Source organism: Anopheles stephensi, chromosome 3, assembly GCF_013141755.1.
Source record: "Anopheles stephensi strain Indian chromosome 3, UCI_ANSTEP_V1.0, whole genome shotgun sequence".
NCBI classification, from domain to species: Eukaryota; Metazoa; Arthropoda; class Insecta; order Diptera; family Culicidae; genus Anopheles; species Anopheles stephensi.
Window position 1 is genome coordinate 55,965,051 of NC_050203.1, and position 21,823 is coordinate 55,986,873.

At 42.3% G+C, this 21,823-nt stretch overlaps 2 protein-coding genes across 5 annotated transcripts in view; both read right to left on the reverse strand.

Annotated features, from left to right (window-relative positions):
• The window catches only part of LOC118513455 (carboxypeptidase N subunit 2), a 202,579-nt gene that overhangs the window by 109,726 nt on the left and 71,030 nt on the right, over positions 1-21,823 (reverse strand). For 3 of the 4 annotated variants that reach the window (XM_036059221.1, XM_036059220.1, XM_036059216.1), the window contains exon 3: positions 13,792-13,813. The exons of the other annotated variant lie outside the window; for it this stretch is intronic. The gene's annotated coding sequence lies outside the window, so the exon portion shown is untranslated. The remainder of the gene's footprint in view (positions 1-13,791; positions 13,814-21,823) is intronic. 4 annotated transcript variants of the gene reach the window in all.
• On the reverse strand, positions 9,134-9,819 carry LOC118513456. Its single transcript, XM_036059224.1, has 3 exons — positions 9,773-9,819; positions 9,496-9,686; positions 9,134-9,365 (listed from the first exon to the last, which is right to left on the reverse strand). The coding sequence occupies exons 1-3, from the start codon at positions 9,814-9,816 to the stop codon at positions 9,295-9,297; spliced, it is 306 nt and encodes a 101-aa protein (XP_035915117.1). The 5' UTR covers positions 9,817-9,819; the 3' UTR covers positions 9,134-9,294.

The window sequence follows — 21,823 nt, forward strand, 5'->3', positions numbered from 1 at the left end:
CTACAAACTTTGCCACGGGAAGAGTGTTGGGTGGAATCCATTTGCAGCATCAATGAGCATCCGTGTGTATGTGTGGCTGGTCTGGTTTTTTTGTTCTTGCTATCCAGCGTTTCGGTTCTCGCTTTTCGGCATTATCTTCATTTATCGCAAGTCAACCGGAAATGGAAGCTTTACGCGGAAAGGCACGGCTGTATCCGGAAAGGAAGTATCTGTTTATGTCCTTTTTTTTTGTTTCGATGTCCGTACTCTGGCCTTCTTTTCACGTGAAGGACGATAAACACGGTGCGAGGGCGCCTCGGCTACTCTCGTTTTTAACACAATTATCTCGTTTCTCCAATATGAATATTGGATGGATTTTTATTGTTTGGATTTTCATTACCACCTTTTGCGCTTCGACGTTTTAATTTTATTCTCCTTTAGCGTGTACTGGAGCTGAAGGACGGGCAGATTTGTTGTTGTGTTGTTTGCTTTTTTGATGAATCAATGAAGCATCCTTTGCCGTATCGATGCTTCGGCGCTTGTTCTATTAGTCGTCGGCAACAAGGCACCAAGAAAACAACAGCACGATCGTTCTGAGTCATGAAAGAACCAGATCCTTCATGCGATTAAATGAGGCCAATTTTTTGGACGAATTATTTTACAGTTAAGAAAAAATAAAGCAAAACTCCCAAAAGCCTCAACTTTTTTGCTTCCATTTTCCTACCTCGTTGGTTTGTCAGAAAACTGTTTTGCTTTTATTTTATTCCTCTTTCGCCACACTGCCCAAAAGGGCCCTTTAGATCAAAAGGGCAGCAAAATTGATCTAAAAGTGAAACGCGTATCAAAATTTTTCCGAAAACATGTTCGAGGTCAATTTCAATTTAAGCTCCAAACTCCCACCATCGGTTCAAACAAAAAAAAACCTCCCAGCTCAAGCTACATTCTACACGGGTCAAGAATAACAAGAACCAGACAGATACACACACACACACACACAAAAAGCTCGCGGCATTGCAACATTCGAGTAATTTAATCAATGGGTACAGGTTTGTTTAATTAACAGCGTTGTATTGGAATTTAATATATTTTCATCCGCTCTATTTCACTGCACTGTTTCCCCCGTGATCGGATTGGACTGGAGCGGGAAGACCGGTGGAATGCCGATCTTTCAACGCTCTCAATAGATACAGTAAAATCCGGCTGAATGGGGTGCGCTGAAATGGCTCCATTTTGAGGATAGGATTTATCAATGGGGATGCGGTGTGTTGAGGCGTTTTGTTTTTTGTTATTCAATTCGTTTTGAATTAAATTCAAAATAAAGTCGGCTTTTGTTTTATACATTCATGTTGCAGTATTGATTGGTTTGTTTGCGAAAATGAACTGAATCGATTGAAATTTGGACCATTTTTATAGCAAATATTAGCATAAATAATTAAAAATAAAATTTAATTGTTTTTATCAAATTTTTAATAAACTCCAAAATGTTCCGGAGAAGTGTAATGGAATGCAATTACTTAGTATCATTAACCATCTTTATTTCCCCGGCCCAGAGTAAACTATTCTCAATCCCGCGAAACGGAGCAGTCATGAATGGTAAAAACCTCGAGCTGCATTTTTTTAACCGGAAAGACGAACTGAATGCACATTTCAATTGTTATTGCACAATCCTTACAAAAAAGAGTTAGATGGCAAAAAAAAAGAAACACGAACGGTTCCTCTACAGAAGCTCCACGAAGTGCTGTCTCTCAGGCAGCAAATCTTCATCTCCATCAACGTCTTCGCGAAGGTCGGTTTTTCTCTCGCGAGTAGTTTATTCGCCAGTCACCGTTACACTTCTGTGTCATCGTTTTGATTTGAAAAGCGCTTTGCTGGCGTTAGGTTTTTTTTCCTCCCCTCCACATCGATGGTGGTTTATGAGCGCCAGGAAGAATCAAGGCGGAAAATCATCATCAGCAAGGCAAATGCAAAAAAAGCGACAGTTCGTTCGAAATGGATTACATCTTGCACGCTGTGGATTCCGTCGAGAGATTACGCGCGATCATAAGTCATCGCAAATGGATTTTGGGTTTCGGTTTCTTTTTTTTGTCCTTACTTGTCCACGCTCAAACTTTTTGCTGCAAAACTGACAGTAAGTAGAATGTAGCGAAATGCATTTGTTGAAGGGGTTGTGGTTGAAAAAGAAAAACAACTGACTTTGAGATGGTCATTTAATTGCGCGTTCTATTTGATTTTCAATAGCGTTTCTTGGTTGAAGAGCATTAGAATGGTACACTTCCTCTACAGCTAAGAGCTCGCAGCTCACACAAGATAAAAATTTTTTTCTCCACTTCTGTCATATAATCTGCTCATCGAATCTCTCCCATTCCAGAGGTTTAAATTTTCTTGCTTTGCTTCCCTGCATTCTCCGCTCACCTAGACCAAGGTTTATCTGAAGATCTAGCCAGAGCTCAGGAAAGAAACGCTGGTTGATCTGTATATCTTCCGGCTTGTGTCGATGACATCATTATGCGTAAGCATGTCTCCATCACCATCGCCATTGTCACCATTGACGAGCAACGGATCGTACTGCCGCAACGTACGGTCCGGTCCAGTTCATTTCAACGCCGATGGATATCATAAACGGGCGACCCTTCGCCGGAAACGGTAATTTGTAAGCTGACATTACGAGACGTGCCACGATCTCGAAACCGGCATCCTACGCTCCGACTGTCCGATGGGAAGAGGTCTTTGACTTGTGGTAGCTACCATTTATTAAATTTTGTCCGGTCACCAGTGATTTGTTTTCGTTTTGTCTCATTCTACACCGGCGATAATCGAAGGGAAGCGGAAATGATTTCATCTCGCTCGATAGCATCGTTTTCGTGGCTCTGGGACACCTTTTTCGTGAGAGATGATTTTCATTCGCGTCTGTCACCTTGATCCACTGTTTATCACACTCTCTTCGTTATCTCACTCAGCGTGAAGTCGTGCTTCTTTTTTTTTGTTTGGTAGCTCTGGAAGCTACAACATTAATTAAGCTGAAGAGATAAAATATGGACAAAAATGTGCTCGACAGGAAGCACTCATAATGACCAAAATGGCAACAAAAAGATGGCTTTGTTAGTGTAGTGAATATTTAAATCTTTTCATTTTTTGTTTATAAGCTCCCAAAATGTTTACCCCTGCGTTCGAAATTCAAGGTGTGTCACTCAAAATGCATTATCTTCTGGAAGACATTCTCTATCAAGAAGCTTTTCAGTCGGAAGAGTCTTATGAGATAGGCTTCATCATCGTCTTACTACTGTGTTACTTATCCGGCGCTAAACCACCTTATTATCCTGGCCGTTCTGGCGGACGCATCGACACCATCACTCTACCTCAATTTCCTCAACGCCTCCTCTGCCCTTGTGGACGACCTAGTAAGACTTTATAGGCTGGGTCGTCCGGTGTCATGATCATGACATGATCAGCCCAACTGAGCCTGGCGAGTATAATTCGCTGCACGATGATGAGATCGTACATCGTACAGTCGTCGTCGTCGTCTACTATATTCATTTATCAACTACGTCTATCAATACACTACAATTATAGAGAGACATCCTAGTCTACCAGATCTCGTCGTCCGAGGAATTGCTTCTACTTGAATACCTTGTCGTTAAAAAAGTGAATTGCCTTTTTTCTTATGTTGATGACCTAACCCAGACCTATCAAACACTTTTTCCGCAGGGCAGATGCGCCCCCCCCAATAAATGTAATATGGCTCTCAAAAGACCTTAGCATTCATCGAGCAATTTTCAATAGCGTTCAACTACTTTCACAATTGAAAGCGTCCAAATGGTGGAAACTTTTAGTAACTAATATGCTAATATTAGTTAATATGTAATATGTATACCATATATTAGTTATGTAATATGTATACCAATATTAGTTAATATGTAATATGTATACAGTATGTCTTTACAAATTCTTCCTCTTCTTCTTCTTCTTTGACACTGCAATATCAACAGGACTAAGTCAGCCAAAATGCAAAAACAGGATTGCTTGACTTAGCGGTAGATCAAACTCCTTGGAGGCCCTAAGCTGAATGAAAGTTTGAGGACTCTAGCAAGTTGAGTCAATTAACAGATAATGAGTCCAAGTAAGGACATTATACAGGTCCCCTCAGGGAGTTCGAGGGGAGTTCCCCATATGTGGTTGAGACTTTCAGGACGCCACAACCATTTAAAAGGAAGATACACCTTTGGTGGTATTAACAGGGCCACTTAAAAAGCTCGATTCCTCATCTTAGCATCTCCTTATTCGGTTATGTTATGATTCGCCTCGGTTCTACGTTCGGGGATACAGTCCGGCCGTTGGAAACAGACCTGCAATTTGATAGAGTTCAGCGGATAAGGCTTTTTTCTGGATTATTAAATGTCTAAAAGTAAAATGAGTGATATTGGGACAAAAAGAACCTTCACGAGGTTCCTCAAGTCGCTAGATCTCTTCAAAAAATCAGTATAGAGGGTTGAACCACTTGTCTTCGCTTGTTACTCTCCTGATCAATAAGGTCAACAAATCCATCCACAAAATTTACCTCTATACGCCTTTACAGGTACACGTCATCCATCTTTTTTACTTAACCACATATTATTTCAACGAGAAATTTAATAGAAGATGAGGTTTACGAAAGAGCCAAACAAATCCCCTTAAGTTCATGTAGCGCTCGTAGTATTCTATTTTCAACATATAACCAATAGAATCTAGTTTTTTTTTAAAGCAATGTTGTAAGATAGGTAAGACTTTGGTGGACGAGAACGTAAAAGGAAATCAGTGACAAAAATTGTACAACCACACCACACGACACGACCCGTTCCAGCAACTCGCCAGTAATGGATGTGTCCGTATTGTTCAGCTGGACAAAGTTTACTGATTGCGGACGGTGACAGCTTCCGGCTAGTGCAGCAATACGTACCACGAGGACAGGATCGCCCCGCAGACTAACAAGATAAGTAACGTACCGAAATCAGTTTTGCTCGCGCTGCAAAAGCATTCGTGCATGGTTTCGGTTCGGGATCGAAGCTGGCTACCATTGTGGCTGAGAGTAAACGAAGTAAAAACGCTAGATACATAGACGATAGCAGACGTGGCGTTTCATGGTCGGATGGACGAGAGAGGCAAACAAAAAAAAAAAGCCCTCCAATAATTAGCTTTCTTATTGTTATGGCAGTAAGGTGGAAAATTGCTGGACAAAGGACAGGTCTTGGTTGAAGCCGCGATATGCTTTCGTTCACTTCATTAGTGCCCGCGTGGGTTCGGCACTGCGGCTGAAGCATAAAGGTGAACAGTGCTGGAGCTGATCATTATGCTTGTAGTTGGCTGAAAGACTGAAACAGTATTATGTTTCCTTTGGAATATGTGAGCTATGTTTGCTACAAAATGGCCACATTGAATTTTCCTGAAATGCAAAAATTCACTCAAACGTTTTATGCCCATCAGCCCAATTTAATCTACCGAGAGACTTGCAGCAGAACCATCAACAGACCAGCGTGACAATGTTGGAATTTTATCACCCCGGAAACGCCCCCTCGCCTCGGACCCCGGATGGTGTTGAAGTTTTTAATTAATCCTTTTCCAAGGCTTGATTGTGTCTCTTGAATAGACTTCGTATCGTATCTACTTAGCTTTTTTATTTCTTCTATGGTAAAGAAATGGTCTTCCATCGTCCAAATTCGTGGATTCGTCCAGGATCGTGGGGAAGATTGGGTGTGAAATACAACCATTTCCGGTTTGTATCGTTTCTTAAGTTTCGGTGCATTTATTCTCTACACCGGATTGCTCTAGTTGTCGGGCTAAAGTTTTGATGCTTGCTTCTGCTGCACTTTGCATAAAAGATGCTTCTTACACAGAGCGGATTGGTTGGGTGTGGGATAAGAAAACTTTCACCCGCTGCATGACAGAAGGGGCGAAACAAGGGCCCGGAAGGATGGGATGAATTAAAAGACTTCTCTACACAAGGTTTCCCGAGCATCGGGATCGGGAGGAAACTTCCGGCCCTAGCTGATGTAATCCGGATGATACACACACACAAGACAACGGAGCATCGATGCTCGAGCGGGAGGGTCTCGATGGGAGTGTGTGCTTTAGGACGGAAGCCGGTTGGTGTCAATGTAGCACTACCCACTCAACAATGGCTTTTATTTGGCAAGCGTTAATTGAAACGAACACCTGGTGAATTAAAAGTTTGTCTTCCGTTTTATGTTTTGGTGAATGTATCTTACAATTATGCTGCCATTGGATGCGCTTTGCATTGGGCGGAAAATAGGATTCATTTTGTGTGTTTGAAAGTTTGTTTCGTTTAAATTGAAATTGTAATAAATTTGAAACGCTTTCATTTAAATCGCTCATAAATAGAGCCGTTTTGGGCGAGATCGAGATGGGAAAAAGAGCTTTAAGGACTAACACGCACTCCTGATATAATCATTTCCATCTCCATTCCAGTGTGAAAATGGCTCGTCTCGCCTAACGAATTCGCTAGACCGTTTTATGGCTCATCGATTTCAATTTCTAGATCCGATTGCTATTCTTGGTCACTTCGCTCGATTCGATGATCGATTTAAAAAAAGAACTGCCGCCAGTCAACAGGACTGAAGTCATAAAACTCGAAGGACCATTTTAGTTGTGCCGTTTTGCGGCTCGTTACACCCTCCGGACAATTTGCTGTCGGGGAGTTGAAGGTGGTGGTAAAGGAGACAAGTTGATTATGACCACTTTACACATGTCCCGAGGAAAGGACATGCGTGTATGAATGGCCCGGTTGACACGGCTGTGAGACCGCTGGAAAGCATGCCAGTCGTAAACCGTTTTTCACCGGCAAACTTGGTGGGAAATGGGAATGCAGGAGGAAAAATGTTTTTTTGTTTTGTTTCCGGCGCCCCTTTCAAAAGGTCGTGGTCTGCAGTATAAATTGAAATTTTATGATCGAATGGCGACAAATGTCGGCGAAGGTAGTGGCAGGGCTTAATGTCTTCCGTCGGGGAACGTTTTAAGACGCGAAGAACCACGTCTCCTGCCCATTGACTTGTGATGAGGAGGCATGGCCTGAAGGTACGCGGTGCTCGATTCCGTGCGATCGATATCGATTTCAGCGACTGTATCGGTCTATTAGGCGGTACATACGGAATATCTGGACATCGTTTACGAATTCCCATATGCAGGTCTTGTAAGGCTCGTGTTCACAAAAAAAAGGAACACCAACGAACAAAGGATGTTAAAACGAGCGTCGGTAATAGAATTCAAAATCCAACCCAAGGTGAGTTGATCAGAGCGTAACGAACGTCCTCCTGCCTCCCGAATGGATCACTCCACCCACACGAAGCTATCGTAAAAGATAATAGCCCGTGTGAGTGTAATCATTTCACGCCTTACGAGTACTTCCAACGAGAGTCCATGACTCAGACGCTTCAGTACTTTGGAATGAGCACGAAACAAAACCCAGTACATCATCTACCGACGCTGATGTTCAGAGGAAATTCCAAGATGTCCGTCACGTCACGCTGAAGTAGACTTTACAGGGAACAAAAACGGGCAGGGAGATTCAGGTGTGTATGTTAGCGACAGCGAATCGACACGTGTGTTTGTTTGCCCGGTGAGCAGAAGAATGTCCAAAATGGCACGATAAAGGAATCAGAAATGAAGCAATAACACGTAATGCGTCATAATAAAATTCGCATAATATTTTCATGGCCGTAACTCTTTGCCACACTCTGCTCTTAGGGTTTGCGTTCCGCGATCGCCATCGGGGTGAAAAGTCCACGATCCTAACCCTCAAAATCTTCCCAACAGTCCCCCAACACTGGAGCGGGATGTTGGGCTGAATAAGTCTATAGCTTATTTATGGAGGCTTGATTACCTTCGGAGCCATTCGAGCCTGCTGTTGGTAGCACAACTAACTCACAAATGTAAACGAAGGTGCCATTTTTTTTTTTGTTGGCCGTGTGTATACAAGGTGTTTCTTTTGGTTTTCGGTGGTGCCGGGCGCGGGTTTGATTGCTGCTGTTTTGATGATGCTTGCTTTGCAGTGTTTATACCCGCGAGTATAACGGCCTAAAAAGGCCCACAGTCTCCAAGTGTTTGGAAGGGGCTGCGTAACGAGTTGCTGCCACTGCGGAACGAACGTACTGGTGGGCGATATAAATTGTGGCAGCATTTCTCCAGACGCTCGTATCGTGCGAAGCGGCGCTTCTTTTCCTGCACGGCATGGCAACGGCACCGTAAGATATCCCACATAGAGGGAGCTTCGCCAAACCAGGGGTTGGACCCATTGTTAAGTGACAATTATGCATGTAACAGCTTTTATTCGTGATCAGTCATCATACAACATTCATAATCGTATCCTCAACACATCGCCCACGCAAGAGTGCCTTCGTTGGGGTTAAGGTGGTGGCTCCCAACTTCTTCCCGGGTGCCTCCCTTACAAGTCTTCCTCAGCGTACGAGAGGCATCCTTGTTGTGGAGTTGGAAGTTTTTGAGTCGCTTCTTACTGAGCGCCAGATACAAAAGGATGCTGCTACCGGAAGGATACTTCTCGTGCACTGGTGCTAGGAGAGGACGGGGGTGAAGGGAATGGGTGGTGGGTCGGTTTGACTCTGCGGAAGACAGGAAAACTTATGAAACTCCTTTGTGCTGTAGCTTTTTGTGCTGTGCACGGTACCGTTTGCTCGTCGGGTGGGTTTTCCTGTCAGGGAGTGTTGTGTTTTTACTGTTGTGACTGCAGCACTGTTGTAGGTCAGTGTGAGGTTTGGCGCTGTACAATAGAAGCGTGCCTGTGTGTCAGTATGCGCGTGTGGAGGCAAATTTGTGCATCGGAAAAGGTGGAAAAAGCTGCTACACTGTGGGAAGCAGCTTGTCAAACAAAACTTTCCCCTATGCAGTCGAGTGATTGTTGCAGGAAAGTTGAATGTTTATTGGTTTGCCAAGATGCAGTCAGCATCTTTCGAGTCGGTGTTTTGTATCCATTTGTTGCTTCCGAGCTGCGTGCTGCTTCTTTGTGAAGTATTTATAAGACATCGAGAACATGGGAAAGTATGTGGAAGGTTATGGAAATGATGTTTGGCTGGTGGTTCGTTGCTTCAGAAGAGTAGTTTTGTACATAAAATGGAAATTATGGTTTGGATGTTAATAAATCACTGTTCCAAATAGTTCTTATTGATTACGAGAACGACTAACATCTTAGAAGGAGCTATTCTAAGAATACAATAGCACAATTCATTGAACTCTCCTAGAACCAAATCTTTCTCTAGCTCATCCTCAGTCATTCCACATGTCAGCAAGTGAATAAATTTGTAGACTGTATGGCTAGCAGCACGTCGCTGGTGCTTCCGTTGCACTCGTCCAATATGCATAGTGCGATATGTTCCAACCGGGCGCTGGAAGTGCATACGACAAGTCAGTTGATAATACCTCAGATGCTCAGTCAACACCGGCACACCGACTAAACATCGTGTGCATCGATGCGAAACCTGACCGGTCAAGAGGACAAAAATGCAAATAACTCACCACAGGCTGTCGAATAATCGTATCTTACATTTTCCTTGGTTTCTATGCGAACTTGCCAGTCTGCACGTGAGGAAGAGCCAAGCAGAACGTGGGAAGTAATATGGCCCGGAAAGAGAAACTCGTCCCTGAAGAACGTACGTGTTCGATGACTGCATCTCATCGGGTGACTGCCAGTGCCTCCCCCAGTATGCCTGCCGAAGAAACATGCCAATGCGGTGCCGAGGCTTCGGTTGCTCGTAGTCTAGAATGTTTCTTTTCCATTTTCCGTCCAACACACCGCTGGAAGTATCTAGATCCTTGAGACTTGCATACGTATGCCATGGGTGCAGGCAGACAAATACCGTCCACCCAAGGGGACCGGTTCGCTTTAAACAAGTCCGAAACATTCCGGCACTCTCTTTCACGGTTGAGTCTGTACGTGGGTCAGCATTAATGCACGCAAATCGCATCTATTAGACGATCCCATTCATTATCGGCACGATTCGGAGGTGGGAGCGTTTGTGCTTTTTTGTGCTATGGGATTTATTGAGAGGGCATTGGAGTGTGTTAAAAAGGCATTGAGGAGAGTTTTCGCTTTCGTGGCAGAAAATTTAACAAATTTTGTGCAATTTGTGGACCAACTCATAATATCAAACAACGTTTAGAGTTTTGATAAATTTAAGTTTATGCATGAAAATTCGGTGTAGCATTTTTCTCATTTTGATTTATTATTTCGCGCAATAAAAATGATTAAATTCCATTTTGTGAACTTAATTATTTATAGAGGCTTTGGGTCTCTAAGGCTGGTAATATTGCTTGATCGTATAAGAGTAGTCGTACAAACATTGTATGGGATTTGTCGGATGAGGGCGGATGACAGCTTGATTGCACGACCTCATCCGTCAAATCTCACACAAAATTTCTACGACTGGTTGTATACGACTCAGCAATGACTCCAGCCTTAGCCTTGATTCGCCACTTAAGAGTGGTGCAATGTCCAAGGCTACAACCATAATCATATATTTAGTCTATGCAAGGATTTGAGTCAGCTTACATATGGTATAACACTCTTACCTTGTCGAGAAGAACACGATTCATCTAGAATTTCTTGTATGTTAACTGTTTGTAGCATGTGATGTGAGTGGTAACAACACCAGTTCCTCAAACGAATGCAGAATCTCAAATCTTATCCTGATCTTATCCGTACCGTTAATGCCAGAGAAATTGGACATGAACTCTAATAACTTTTGAAAGTAATGATCCTAAAAAATAATACTTACAAACTGTTTGAGGCCCCAGGCCTGTTTCTCGCTAGATCTTCTCACTAGGGTTCAGATGCTTCATTAGTTAGGATCTATAACCTCAAAGCGCATGGATCTCAACGTGCAGCTTCCAACTATCGATATCTTCTATGGCAGCAAATGTGTTGATTTTCTGATCTCAGTAGGTCTATGTTTGTGACAGGTCCGGGGTTCAAATCCCATCCAGACCGCCTCCAATTCTTCAAGAGATTCAATCAAGAGTCTTCAACATAAAAAGTTTCAAGGTTAATGCTTAAAATACAATACCTCCTTTGGCATTGAATTTACTTCAACTAAATGTTTATCAGTTGCAAACGATTTTTCATCATAAAATATTTTAAAATTTCTGGCAAGTAGACACATTATCTCCATTCTTGCTTAGGAAATCTGTTTTAAGAGAAGCGGTCTGGTAGCCGAGGTGATTGGGGAAACGGTCTGACTATCAAGCTACGAGTAAAATCAACTTGAGTAGATCGAAGACCATTCGAGGTTGTTGTTGGTGGCGAAGACTTCACAGGAATCCTCCAGCATGAAGGACCACATTTATTCAATTAGAACGAAGAATGCACAAGCAGAGAAACATTTCTGGACTAACGTTGATAGGAGTGGCCCTAGCAGCCTTATCTATCCAAGTATGGGAAAACTAGCATACATTCAACTACCTTTCATCAATTATCTAAAGTTATACGTGAAGTACTAATTTGCATGTTATCTGAGAGACGACAGAAATTTCTTTTAACAAAAACTACACTTTCTAATTCTAAGAAAATTCTTACATACATATTCATTGAAATCATGTTTCGGCTCACAATCCGTGACCTGATGATCTCATAGCAGGAAAATTAGTCCGGACAAGGATGGTCTAACAAAATTTGAATTCGCACAAGGATTGCCGTTATGCGGGCTAACTTTCGACTAGCTCAATCAATCTCGACCCATGTGAACCAAAAGCTCGATGTTTAATATTTGGATACAATTTGTTTGGGAAATCAATATTTCATAGGCCCGCAATATGACTACGCTTCACCGGCACATTATGCGCTACACAAAATGCTTCATTTCATGTTTGGTATTTGAATCGAGCGTTTTGTGCATTGGGCACAATTTGGGAAAGTCAATAGACGGTGGTTTCGACGGCACACAGCCTTACAATGCCTAACCCTCGGGCCAACGTAGCTTTCAGCAGGCTTTCAATTTGTAGAACGGCTCACCAATTTTTAAGGCCCCCGGAAGCAATCAAACGATCCCATCCCGAATGCAACCACCCCCCTGATTGGAGCACATGCACAAGAATAAATCGGAAAACCGAAAACACAGGGTACACACCAGACCACAAGAGGCACATCGTTTAAGCAGCAGACTCGCTCGTAAGTGGGCTGCAGTGTGTGAAAAACCCGAGTGGGTGAGAGTGTGGGAAAATTTGGAACAAAACATGGTAAAGCCAGCGGGTGTTAATCACGGCATGATAAAACAACAACCACACACACACTCACACTGCATCCTGGTTCGGTTTTGTGGTGTGGAACAGGAGCAGGATACTTACAACAAAGTGTTTCTTACGCCGTGCGTAAGAAGGGAAATGGTTTCGAGAGGGTTCCATCCAATGCCACTTTTCCGAAAGAACAGTAAGATGCTCTGGATAATGTTTCCGGCCTGAAACCGGTGAAGACCGAAGTGCAGATCGATAGGACCGAAGGCAGAAGTTTGTTCAAAAGATTCATAAAACTCGAAACAAAAACACACACAGGTTGGCTGTATGCAGATGTGCAGTTGTTCGATGCAAATGCATTCCTAGGACGTTCTATGTTGGGCCCAATGCCGGCCGAGCCGAGTGTCGGCTTAGTAGATTTTAATTTGCCGAGCATGCTTCATAATTTGTGCATTTCTATTTTTTTGTTGGAGCACTTCGTTTTGCCCACAGAATGCAATCGGAAGTATTGCGTGCGTCAAAATTTGAAATTCAAATGTCGTACAAGGTTTGAGGAGCAGTGCTAGACAAATAAATAAACAACCACAAGCAAAGTCATGGCAGACTGGTTGGTCTGGGGAAAATTCTGGCTTATCTCATTGGGAAATCCTACCCCACAGCTGAGGTGGATCAAAATTGACTACATTTTCAACGGAACACATCAAACGGTACGCAGGATATCAAACGTTGGTAAGACTTTGATCGTCTACAGGCCTTATGAACTTTTATGAGCTGAACCATCATACAAAGGAACGACGCAGATGATAGGTGAGCCAAAGGGATAACAATTTTCTTTTGTGTGCTGATAATAGAAGCATATGAGGTTTGACAACGACGACGGGCAGCAACAATTTAGCCGGTACAAGTTTGCAAGTTTGCCATCAAAGGCAAGAATTTCGGTGTTGGTTTTGGGAAATGTTTACCATTGTCTTCTCCAGTGGTTTGCGGTCGAGATGTCACAATTCGCTTGTTGAACTGTCGATTGGGTTTGCAGTAGGGGTGGTTTTCGGTTAAGACCAATCAATTGAATCTCATTCGGGGTTCTTGGTGATGAATTAGGTTCTGTAACATAGTTGGTTAGCTGCCAGTTCCTTAGAAATTTTAGTTAGATTTCTGAGTACTTGAATGAATGAGATAGATTTCGTTAAATATTGCTTCAAAACTGACCTCCTTGTCTGTCAGTAAAATACACAACATGCTCCATTACTTGATTAAATAAAAGGCGGATTATTTTCCTTATGGTATTTATTTTAACCAGTTCACTAGAACTCACTAGAATAAATTTGTTTCGCAAACGCTCGTTCTACTTCAAATTACGTTGCAAAACTTTATCCACTATCGGTGGAACACGTCGTTACTCTACTGGTTCAAAATAAATCAGCGCTTCAGCAATTTGCCCACTACGAAGCATTTTCAACCCCAAGCGCAAGTAGTCCGTGACCAAAAACTAATTTCACCTCATTATCGGAGTGAATTGTTTTCCCCCAACAAACTTTTTCCGGTGGTTTCGGAATTTATTTTAAATTGTTGTGAAACGAATTTCCTTACCTGACGGTTGTTTTCGACGATCCTGTAAATAAACAAATAGACTGTTAGAAATCTTCTACCACACAAAAGAACATATTTTTATAACCAAAAACGGTGAACATGAAAATGATCGCATCCTCTCTCAGAGGGTGCTGGATAATCGATTTATTTTGTGATCACGATGCTAGCGTTGACAAGACGAAACAATCCCACATCAGCACATCACTCAACATGCGCCATCGATAAAGATTACATTTATTCTTTTGCTGCGATCCCTAGCGCTCATGTTATCGCCCTGTTAACGATAATGTTTAGCACTCATGCGAGTGAGAACCTCTTCGTCACCAGTAAAGAGCGGAGATCACTCGGACGGCCTCGGCGGAACCGTTCCCAAATGGTTTAAATTTATGGTGCTTCGGTACACGCCGGTAGATCATGCATTGGACGTTGGAGTGAAGCGACCCAGAACCAGGGTGCCAGTGCCTAAATTCATTGCTTTCATCTTTAACACCGTATCGAGCGCCGTGGGTGATGAGTGATGGTGCTCGCCCCCGGGAGAACGGAAGAACGGCCAAGAAGGGTGTGAAAAAAGTGCGCCAGACGTCAGCGTCACTGCGTTTTGCTGTGAGTGGTGGCAGTAATGCTGATTGCACTACGGTGTGGTGGCGGTCGGTTCGGGGTCGGGGAAACCTTCCTCGCAGTGCTTCGTACCGAAAACCACTTGAATAATTTCCGTATACATAATTCATAACGCTCCACGGAATACGATCGACCGTTTCCGTAAGGTTGTTGATGAATGCAGTTCGGCATGCGGCGAAGAGGAGCATTGTTGGTGGGATCTTTTTTTCGTCTTGGTTGTCGTTGCATTCGCCGACTAAATCGAGTGTTTCATTTGCTGTAGCATGTGAGCCGTGGATGGGTTTTGTTTTAATGATGCTGTTGAAGAAGATTTTAAGCTTTTTGAGGGATACAGTGTCCAAAGATTTAATAATGTGCAACGTTGTATGTGGATTCGCCTGTAGGCAATTAAGAGGAGATTTTGTAAAAATAATTTTCTTCCTTACATTTTCCTTTTCCTGACGTAGTTTTACTAAGTTATAAAGTTTTAAGATTTATTTTTGTTTAGGTCTAGGTTTAGGCTCAAATAATTTATAGTTGATGTCTGTGTCTTGATAGCTAAGATTCACTTCACTATTTCTGATTCATTTTAAACTCTTCTTCCTGCTCAAATATATGCTGTTCTCTGTACATCTGCAGCCTATTCCGATGCACTTTACCCACATCATAAGCGTAATAGTTTATGACGTTCATAGTGACAGCTCTTCTCCTGCCACATCGCAACAAGCATCACCGACCCACAATTCTCTCGCCCCATCTCACTGAACGGCTTACAGTTGAGCATAAACTATCTCAATCGGGCGTGCATAATAGATTTACCAATAAATTGTCCCATCATTACAATTTAAAAAACAAACCATGGTAAATGTGATCCTCACATTGAGATGACTCCTATGCTGATGTGCGATGTGGTCTGTAGAGCACTTTCTCTTCATGGTGATGACGATCACAAGAGCAGTGAAGATCATTGACACAGTCTGAGTGAGAATAAGAAGAGCCATTCTGTTTATGAACATTAAGTTTTTTTTTGAAGTTAAACTTGAAGAGAAGAAAGCAAAGTAAATATACGGTAAGTATGGTTGGTTCAATTGATTCTAAATATCAAAACACTGCCACAGCAACTAGAGCCACACCCTTGCAATCAATTACACGTCTCAGCCTCCATTTTCAAGAACTTGGTAAATGGCAGCCGGTGGAATATGTAATGCCCGGGAACCATTACACTAATTGGCATCCAAACTACGCCATTTCTCGTAGCGTTGCACACTAAAGTCATGCAAACCCATCGAATCTTGAACTTTCAGAACGAGTAGTCGGCCCACACTCACCGGGAACCGGGAATGTCGAACCATCCTCCCCCTTTCCGAGGCAACTCAGGGAACCACTGTTCCGATGGAATGGTTGACCCATCGGGCCCACCACCAAATGACCAACATACTTCAATAGTTGATTGAATTGCCAGTGCCACAATTAATTCACAACCACCCGGCCAACCAGAACCTAGAGCCGACCAGCAAAATGTGAAGTACCGCGATCGATGGTGATGATGATGATGGTGGAGACGATGATGCTGATACCGACCCGGCAGCCATCGATTAGGCTTCCGTTCATAATTTGTGCAATTTATTAAATGACTTCCCGTGCGGCCCCTTGATAATGGGTGCACACGCCGGCCGGGCCAGGGTTGACGGTTGGAAAGTAGGGCACAGCGTTTGCACAGAATGTACCACCCAGTTCCAAGTTCCGAGCGGCTCGCTGATGGATGCCGGAACCAATGCCACCGATGCCAGCGGGGGAAACATGTGCATGCCTCGTTGTAACTTGGAACGCGTCGACACCTTGAGCTCGGCTTGGGAAGCATCACACACCAGCCAATAATATACCTTTGGCAGTTTGACAATTTTGTGCCCGTGCCGTGTGTTCGGCATTATGCAGCGGGCGAACAATTTTATAATAAACTTCCCTCGCTGGGTTCGCTATCTCTGGTAAACCATATTGCACCTGGGTGGATTATGCACACAGGCGATGGCGTGATGGTGTGATGGCAACCGATGGTCGAGGAATGCATCATTGCATTGTGCAGACAAAACGGCGCATCGGTATCGCCATTCGTGTGTATGTCCACCGGTTGACAATTGATAGCGAAGGTCTTAAAGTGTTTTATGACAATATGTTGTGTAGGTGTATGTGTCAGGACAATAATACAATATTGAAACGGTTCATTTGGGGTGCTTTAAATTTCGATTTTCCGGTAGCATATTCGTGTGCAATAATCATGGTTTAATGCGTAATTATGTTTAATTATTAATTTACTTTTTTGTTTACATTTGTATCGATTTGCTTGTCTCTCTTACACAATACGTAGAATGCGATTGCAAACTAAAAAACGATTTCCACTTTTTGAGTTCTGAGCTTAATTAACACATTGAACAAAGTGAGTTAATTCACAATTTAATAATACAATATTGATCGCCAAATATATCCTCAGAGATCGCTAATGATGACTCAACTGCACTACCTTGATATGTGTCAGCAACGCTGAATAGCAGATTATCTTTCGGTCCTACTCTAAAATTACTCAAACAAATACTAAAAGTTCTAAAATACCTTTTTTTGTATACGAAACGTTTCGTTCCTAGAGACTGGAATCTTGGCATCTTCTAGCGCGTAAAAAAGATTAGAGATAGGCTAGAGTGCTTCATCTACAGGGGTTACGGTGTTGTACAAGATAGAAAACTTTCAGCGAAGACTACGAAACGGAAAATCAACCACTGACCAGATCATCACAATGCAGCAAATATTGGAAAAGATGACGGAGCAGTAGCTCCCCTCCTACCATCTCTTCATTGATTTTAAAGCTGAATAGCTATACGACTGAATAGCTAAAACTATACGACGCAATGAGCTCTTTTTGGAAACTCGGTCAAACTTACCATGCTTTGTTTGAATGACAATTGCCAATATCACATGCCAGGTGAAGGTGGATGTAAAACTCTCCCTTTGCTACCATCAAGGGCTCGGCACCAGGGCGATGGATATGTCTGTCTCCTTTTCAATCTGGCGCTAGAGAGAGCTATCCGTTACTCGGAGGTTGAAACTTCACGGAACCATATTCTATAAGTCAATCCAGATCCTGGCATACGCCGATGACATAGACATCATTGGTTTGAGGCTCTCCTATGTAGCAGAAGCTTATCAAAGGATCGAGCGTGCGGCACAGAACCTCGGGTTGGAGATTAACGAAGCGAAAACCAAAATGATGGTGGCATCACCAGCGGCCCTGCTAACAAACACTGATTTACGCAGGGGTGATGTACAGATTGGTGACCGCACCTTCGAAGTCGTCCAATCCTATCTGGGGTCAAAAGTCAGCACCGACAACGACATTGAAGTTGAGTTACGCGCACGGGTGCTGGCTGCAAACCGGTCATACTACAGCCTGAGGAAACTTCTCCACTCTAAATACCTGTCGCGACGGACGAAGCTGGGACTGTACAGAACATTTATAGTCCCAGTACTCACATACGCTTCTGAGACATGGATTCTTAAGAGGAAGATGCTTTGAAGGATTGTTGGCCCCGTATGTGTGGAACGGCAATAGAGGAACCGTTACAATGAGGGGCTCTACGAGCTGTACGGTGCTCTCATCATCGAGCAGTGAATTAGACTCGCCAGGCTCCGGTGGGCTGGGCACGTCATGAGAATGACACCGGACGACCCAGCTCGTAAAGTCCTTATACGGCATCTACACGGGCAGAGGAGGCGTGGTAGCCCCAAACTGAGATGGATTGGCAGACGAAGGCGCTGGACCGTGAGCGGTATCGAGGATTGTTGCAGCAGGTCAAGACCGTAAAGCTGTTGTAGCGCCGTATAAGTAAGTAAACAAGTGCTCAGAGATATGAAATTCATGAGAGTTGTACTTAAATGCTTTTCCTGTCTCTACACAGCTGATATAGCACGAAGAAATGATAAAAGTGGAATTTAATTCTTCCAGCAGTTCAATATCTTTCTTCGTCATTTTTGGAAAAAAACTACATAAAAAACCATTTGAACTTTCTCCTTTAAGTTTGTTTGCTCAGTTTTTCGTTTATGGTAGTTGTTAATCGTTTCCCGTGCTCCAGTTCTTTTTTTTCTCTATTACCACACCCATATAAAGCGAAAGCTTCCCGTTTCCTTCTTTCAGTAGGGAAAAGTTTTCCTTCGGCAAATGCATATGCAAATACGTGTTTGCGTTTTGCAGTCGACCGTTTTGCAGCATTTTGTGGGTTCGAACGAAAGAAAAAAAATAGCACAACCACCAACACAGACTGGTCGAAGCGTAGTTTGAGCTGTAATCGTGAAAGGAGTTCTTTTTTCCCGGAAACTGTTGCAGTCTACTTACATAAAACGGAAATGTTTGTGTGTATGTTTTTTTTTGTTTGTTACAAACCATTTTACTTGTTTGGCAGATAAAGTATTTCGTACCAGTAAGGTTAAGCACATGGTAGGTTCCTCTTTTTATTCGGAACTCAGTTTTTGCTGTAAGAATTCGGCGAAACGGACGATAAAAAGCGTAGTTCAAGTGGATCTTTCAATAAGCAAGCTAGAGGTTATTTTTTACTGAGGATTTTTCCGGAACAGATGTGGTTGCCGACGATGTAAAACACGTTGATTGGCAGAATGAGTTGTGTTTGGTTATAAATAGTTCTAATTTAGTTGCTCACTCTCATGGTTGAACGATCAACACCAAATCTAACTTTTCAAATGCGAACAATTAATTGCTTGAATTAAATTCTACCGGGTTGAAAATCCCTTTTCTACGGAAAACGATATATCCATCGGAAACGCGTGGTTCTGCACACTGCACACACAGGCGAGAGAGGCGCAACAGCATATGATCGAGGCATTGAATAATTAATTTCGACTGAACATTGTCATTTTGGACGGCTCATATTCACGCCACCATACTGCAGGGAAAGCACACATTAATGATTGTGATGCAAGTTCTAGCCATGTGTCCAGTTGCCAATAATATTTTCATGGTAACGAGCTGTGCTAACCAACCAACACCGTCAAGCGTACCGACAAAGTTTAAATGGAAACGGTATCTATTCATGATGGAGTTTGGCCGGAATGTTTCCAAACTATTTTATTAACAGTTTTCGAAAAACTTTCTAAATGAGATAGCTGGACGGTAGTTTGCAGGTAAACTCATTCCAGCCCCAAACACATTATGCGAACCCTGATGCATATTGTGGGGCTGTGTGTTGAATATTAAATAATAATTTAACATTATTTAAGAGACTACATTAAAGTGATTTTAAGTTTCCGAAATACCCATGCATGACAGTTGCATCCATCGATCGTTCGATGCACAATTTACAGCTCGCCATACCTCGTACCTCAAAGCACCACTATCGACCCCACACTTTCGAAAGTGATTGATGGTTAAACGCTTATCACAGTGAAACAATTTGTGCGCGCGTGGCCATCAGTAGATGTGATCGGTTTCCATTGATAGCCTTTTTTATGTTCATTTTCTATTTTTTTAAACCATAATTGGAGTGTCCTTTCCACATCCACTTTATGGTGATAAGATTTTTTTTTTGGGAGTTTTTTGTTACTGTACCCCTCGACTCTCTAAAGCGATTGTTACAATAATGGAAAAATGGAAATTAATTTTCCGAAAATAAAACCATCGACGCACATATCGGGTTAGGCACAAATGCGGGGCAACGAGTGATTTAAGAGCTGTCGATGCGATGTGGTCACTATCGATGAGGGCCACATCATCGTTTGTGGTTGCAGTTGTGTGGGCTGTCACAGTTAATAGGAAACAATAAATTTTAATTTTTTTTTCCTATCGTGTGGTTCTTTGCTACTGTTTTTTTAATTATATTATATTTTCAATGTATCGCATAGGAATGTAAGGATGCAATTTAATTACACAGCAATACATGCTTATTACTTTAGTTTTCCCCCGAAACCTTTTATGCCCGTGTGAAATTTCATTCGTGGAAATTATTGGCTGGTATGCATATTGAATTTCCATAAAACTGCCATCTGCACTAATGAGTTATAATTTTTTGAAAGTTACTGATTTACTTCAGTCGTGTATTTGCCTTTACCTTATTATGCTGTTAGATCGTTGCAAGTTTTTTAAATGTATGTTCTTCACTTGTTGTTTTCAAACAGCAAAGGTGCTAACGAGATAAACGTTTACAAAAACACCTTTGTGCAATTTAAATTTGACTCGGTTTGCAAGAATTTTATGGTTTTGTAGTAGTCTCCATCTGCTTTTAATGGCAGCGTCCCACCATATTATTTCAAATTTATTTTTCCATTCTTTATTTCATTCTGAACCTTAGACTGTATCAGTATTTAAACAGGTTGTAAGAATTACTGCTAGTTTAGATTACGAAATATTGCATACATTTAAATTTTCGAACTAAGACGACAGAACACACATAGATAATGAGAACACACACTGCTTGACGCTACACGAATTGACAACCAGGAAAAAAAGGATGAATTTCGAATGAATTATGTATGTAAAATGAACTAGGACGAATGCATAAAAAGTTACAAACTGAAAGACGTCAAAACTACAAGGGTTTCACTTTAAAACGCATTTTACCGCGATAATTTCACCAGTTTCGAGAATATTTCTCACACAGGTTTTCTTCTTCTTCCTTGGCACTACATCCTCGTGAGGTCTTGGCCTGCCATTTCTGGCTTTCTATGACTTGATTTTACCCGTAGCAAAGTAGTCAGCCCTACGTACGGGGTGGCGGTCTGGATGGAATTTGAACCCCGGTTCTGCTGTGTGAAGACCGGCACCGTTATGGCCTCGGCCACCGGATCGCCCCAAAAAAGATTTTAGGAATATCTTTTTAGTTTCAACTGACAAACTTTCAAAACTGACTTCATTCTCACAAGTTTTCGTTCATTTAAAGTGTAGACAGTGTTAATGACTGTATATTTGGACACGTCAAATCGTAAATTTTGTGGTAAAATTCTGTTTAATTTGAACAAAGCGGCAGTCAAAAGTCGTGTACAATTTTAGCTGTAGTTTATGGTCTGGCTGTACGAACGTGTCAAAAGTTTGCATGGTTCAAAGTGATGTTTTTGTTTTGAGAACCGAAACACGTGCCGACACTCTGATAAAGTTTGAAGGTACATAGCTGGAGGCATTGCTTGATCAACATTCATTGCAAACCCAAATCGAACTAGCTAAGACACTTTGAGTGACTCAGTCAGCCATATGCCATTGGGTACAAGTGATGGCAATGATTCGGATGATGCGAAAATGATTGACGAATAAACTGAGGCTAACGAACAACCGTTTACCCACTTTTGAACAAATACTGCACTGTAAAAGTGGAAAGGATTTTTGTATTTAAATGTTATTGAATATGAAACATGGGTCCATTACAAAGTATCAATAAGTCGCACG

What these genes read in the sequence shown, in the direction of transcription:
- LOC118513456 (XM_036059224.1), bottom strand. Translation starts at nt 9,816, where the DNA reads ATGGCATACGTATGCAAGTCTCAAGGATCTAGATACTTCCAGCG. An exon ending in GGATCTAGATACTTCCAGCG is followed by an intron (nt 9,687 to 9,772) that starts GTGTGTTGGACG and finishes TTTCTTCGGCAG; the next exon opens with GCATACTGGGGGAGGCACTG. An exon ending in CGATTATTCGACAGCCTGTG is followed by an intron (nt 9,366 to 9,495) that starts GTGAGTTATTTG and finishes ATGCACTTCCAG; the next exon opens with CGCCCGGTTGGAACATATCG.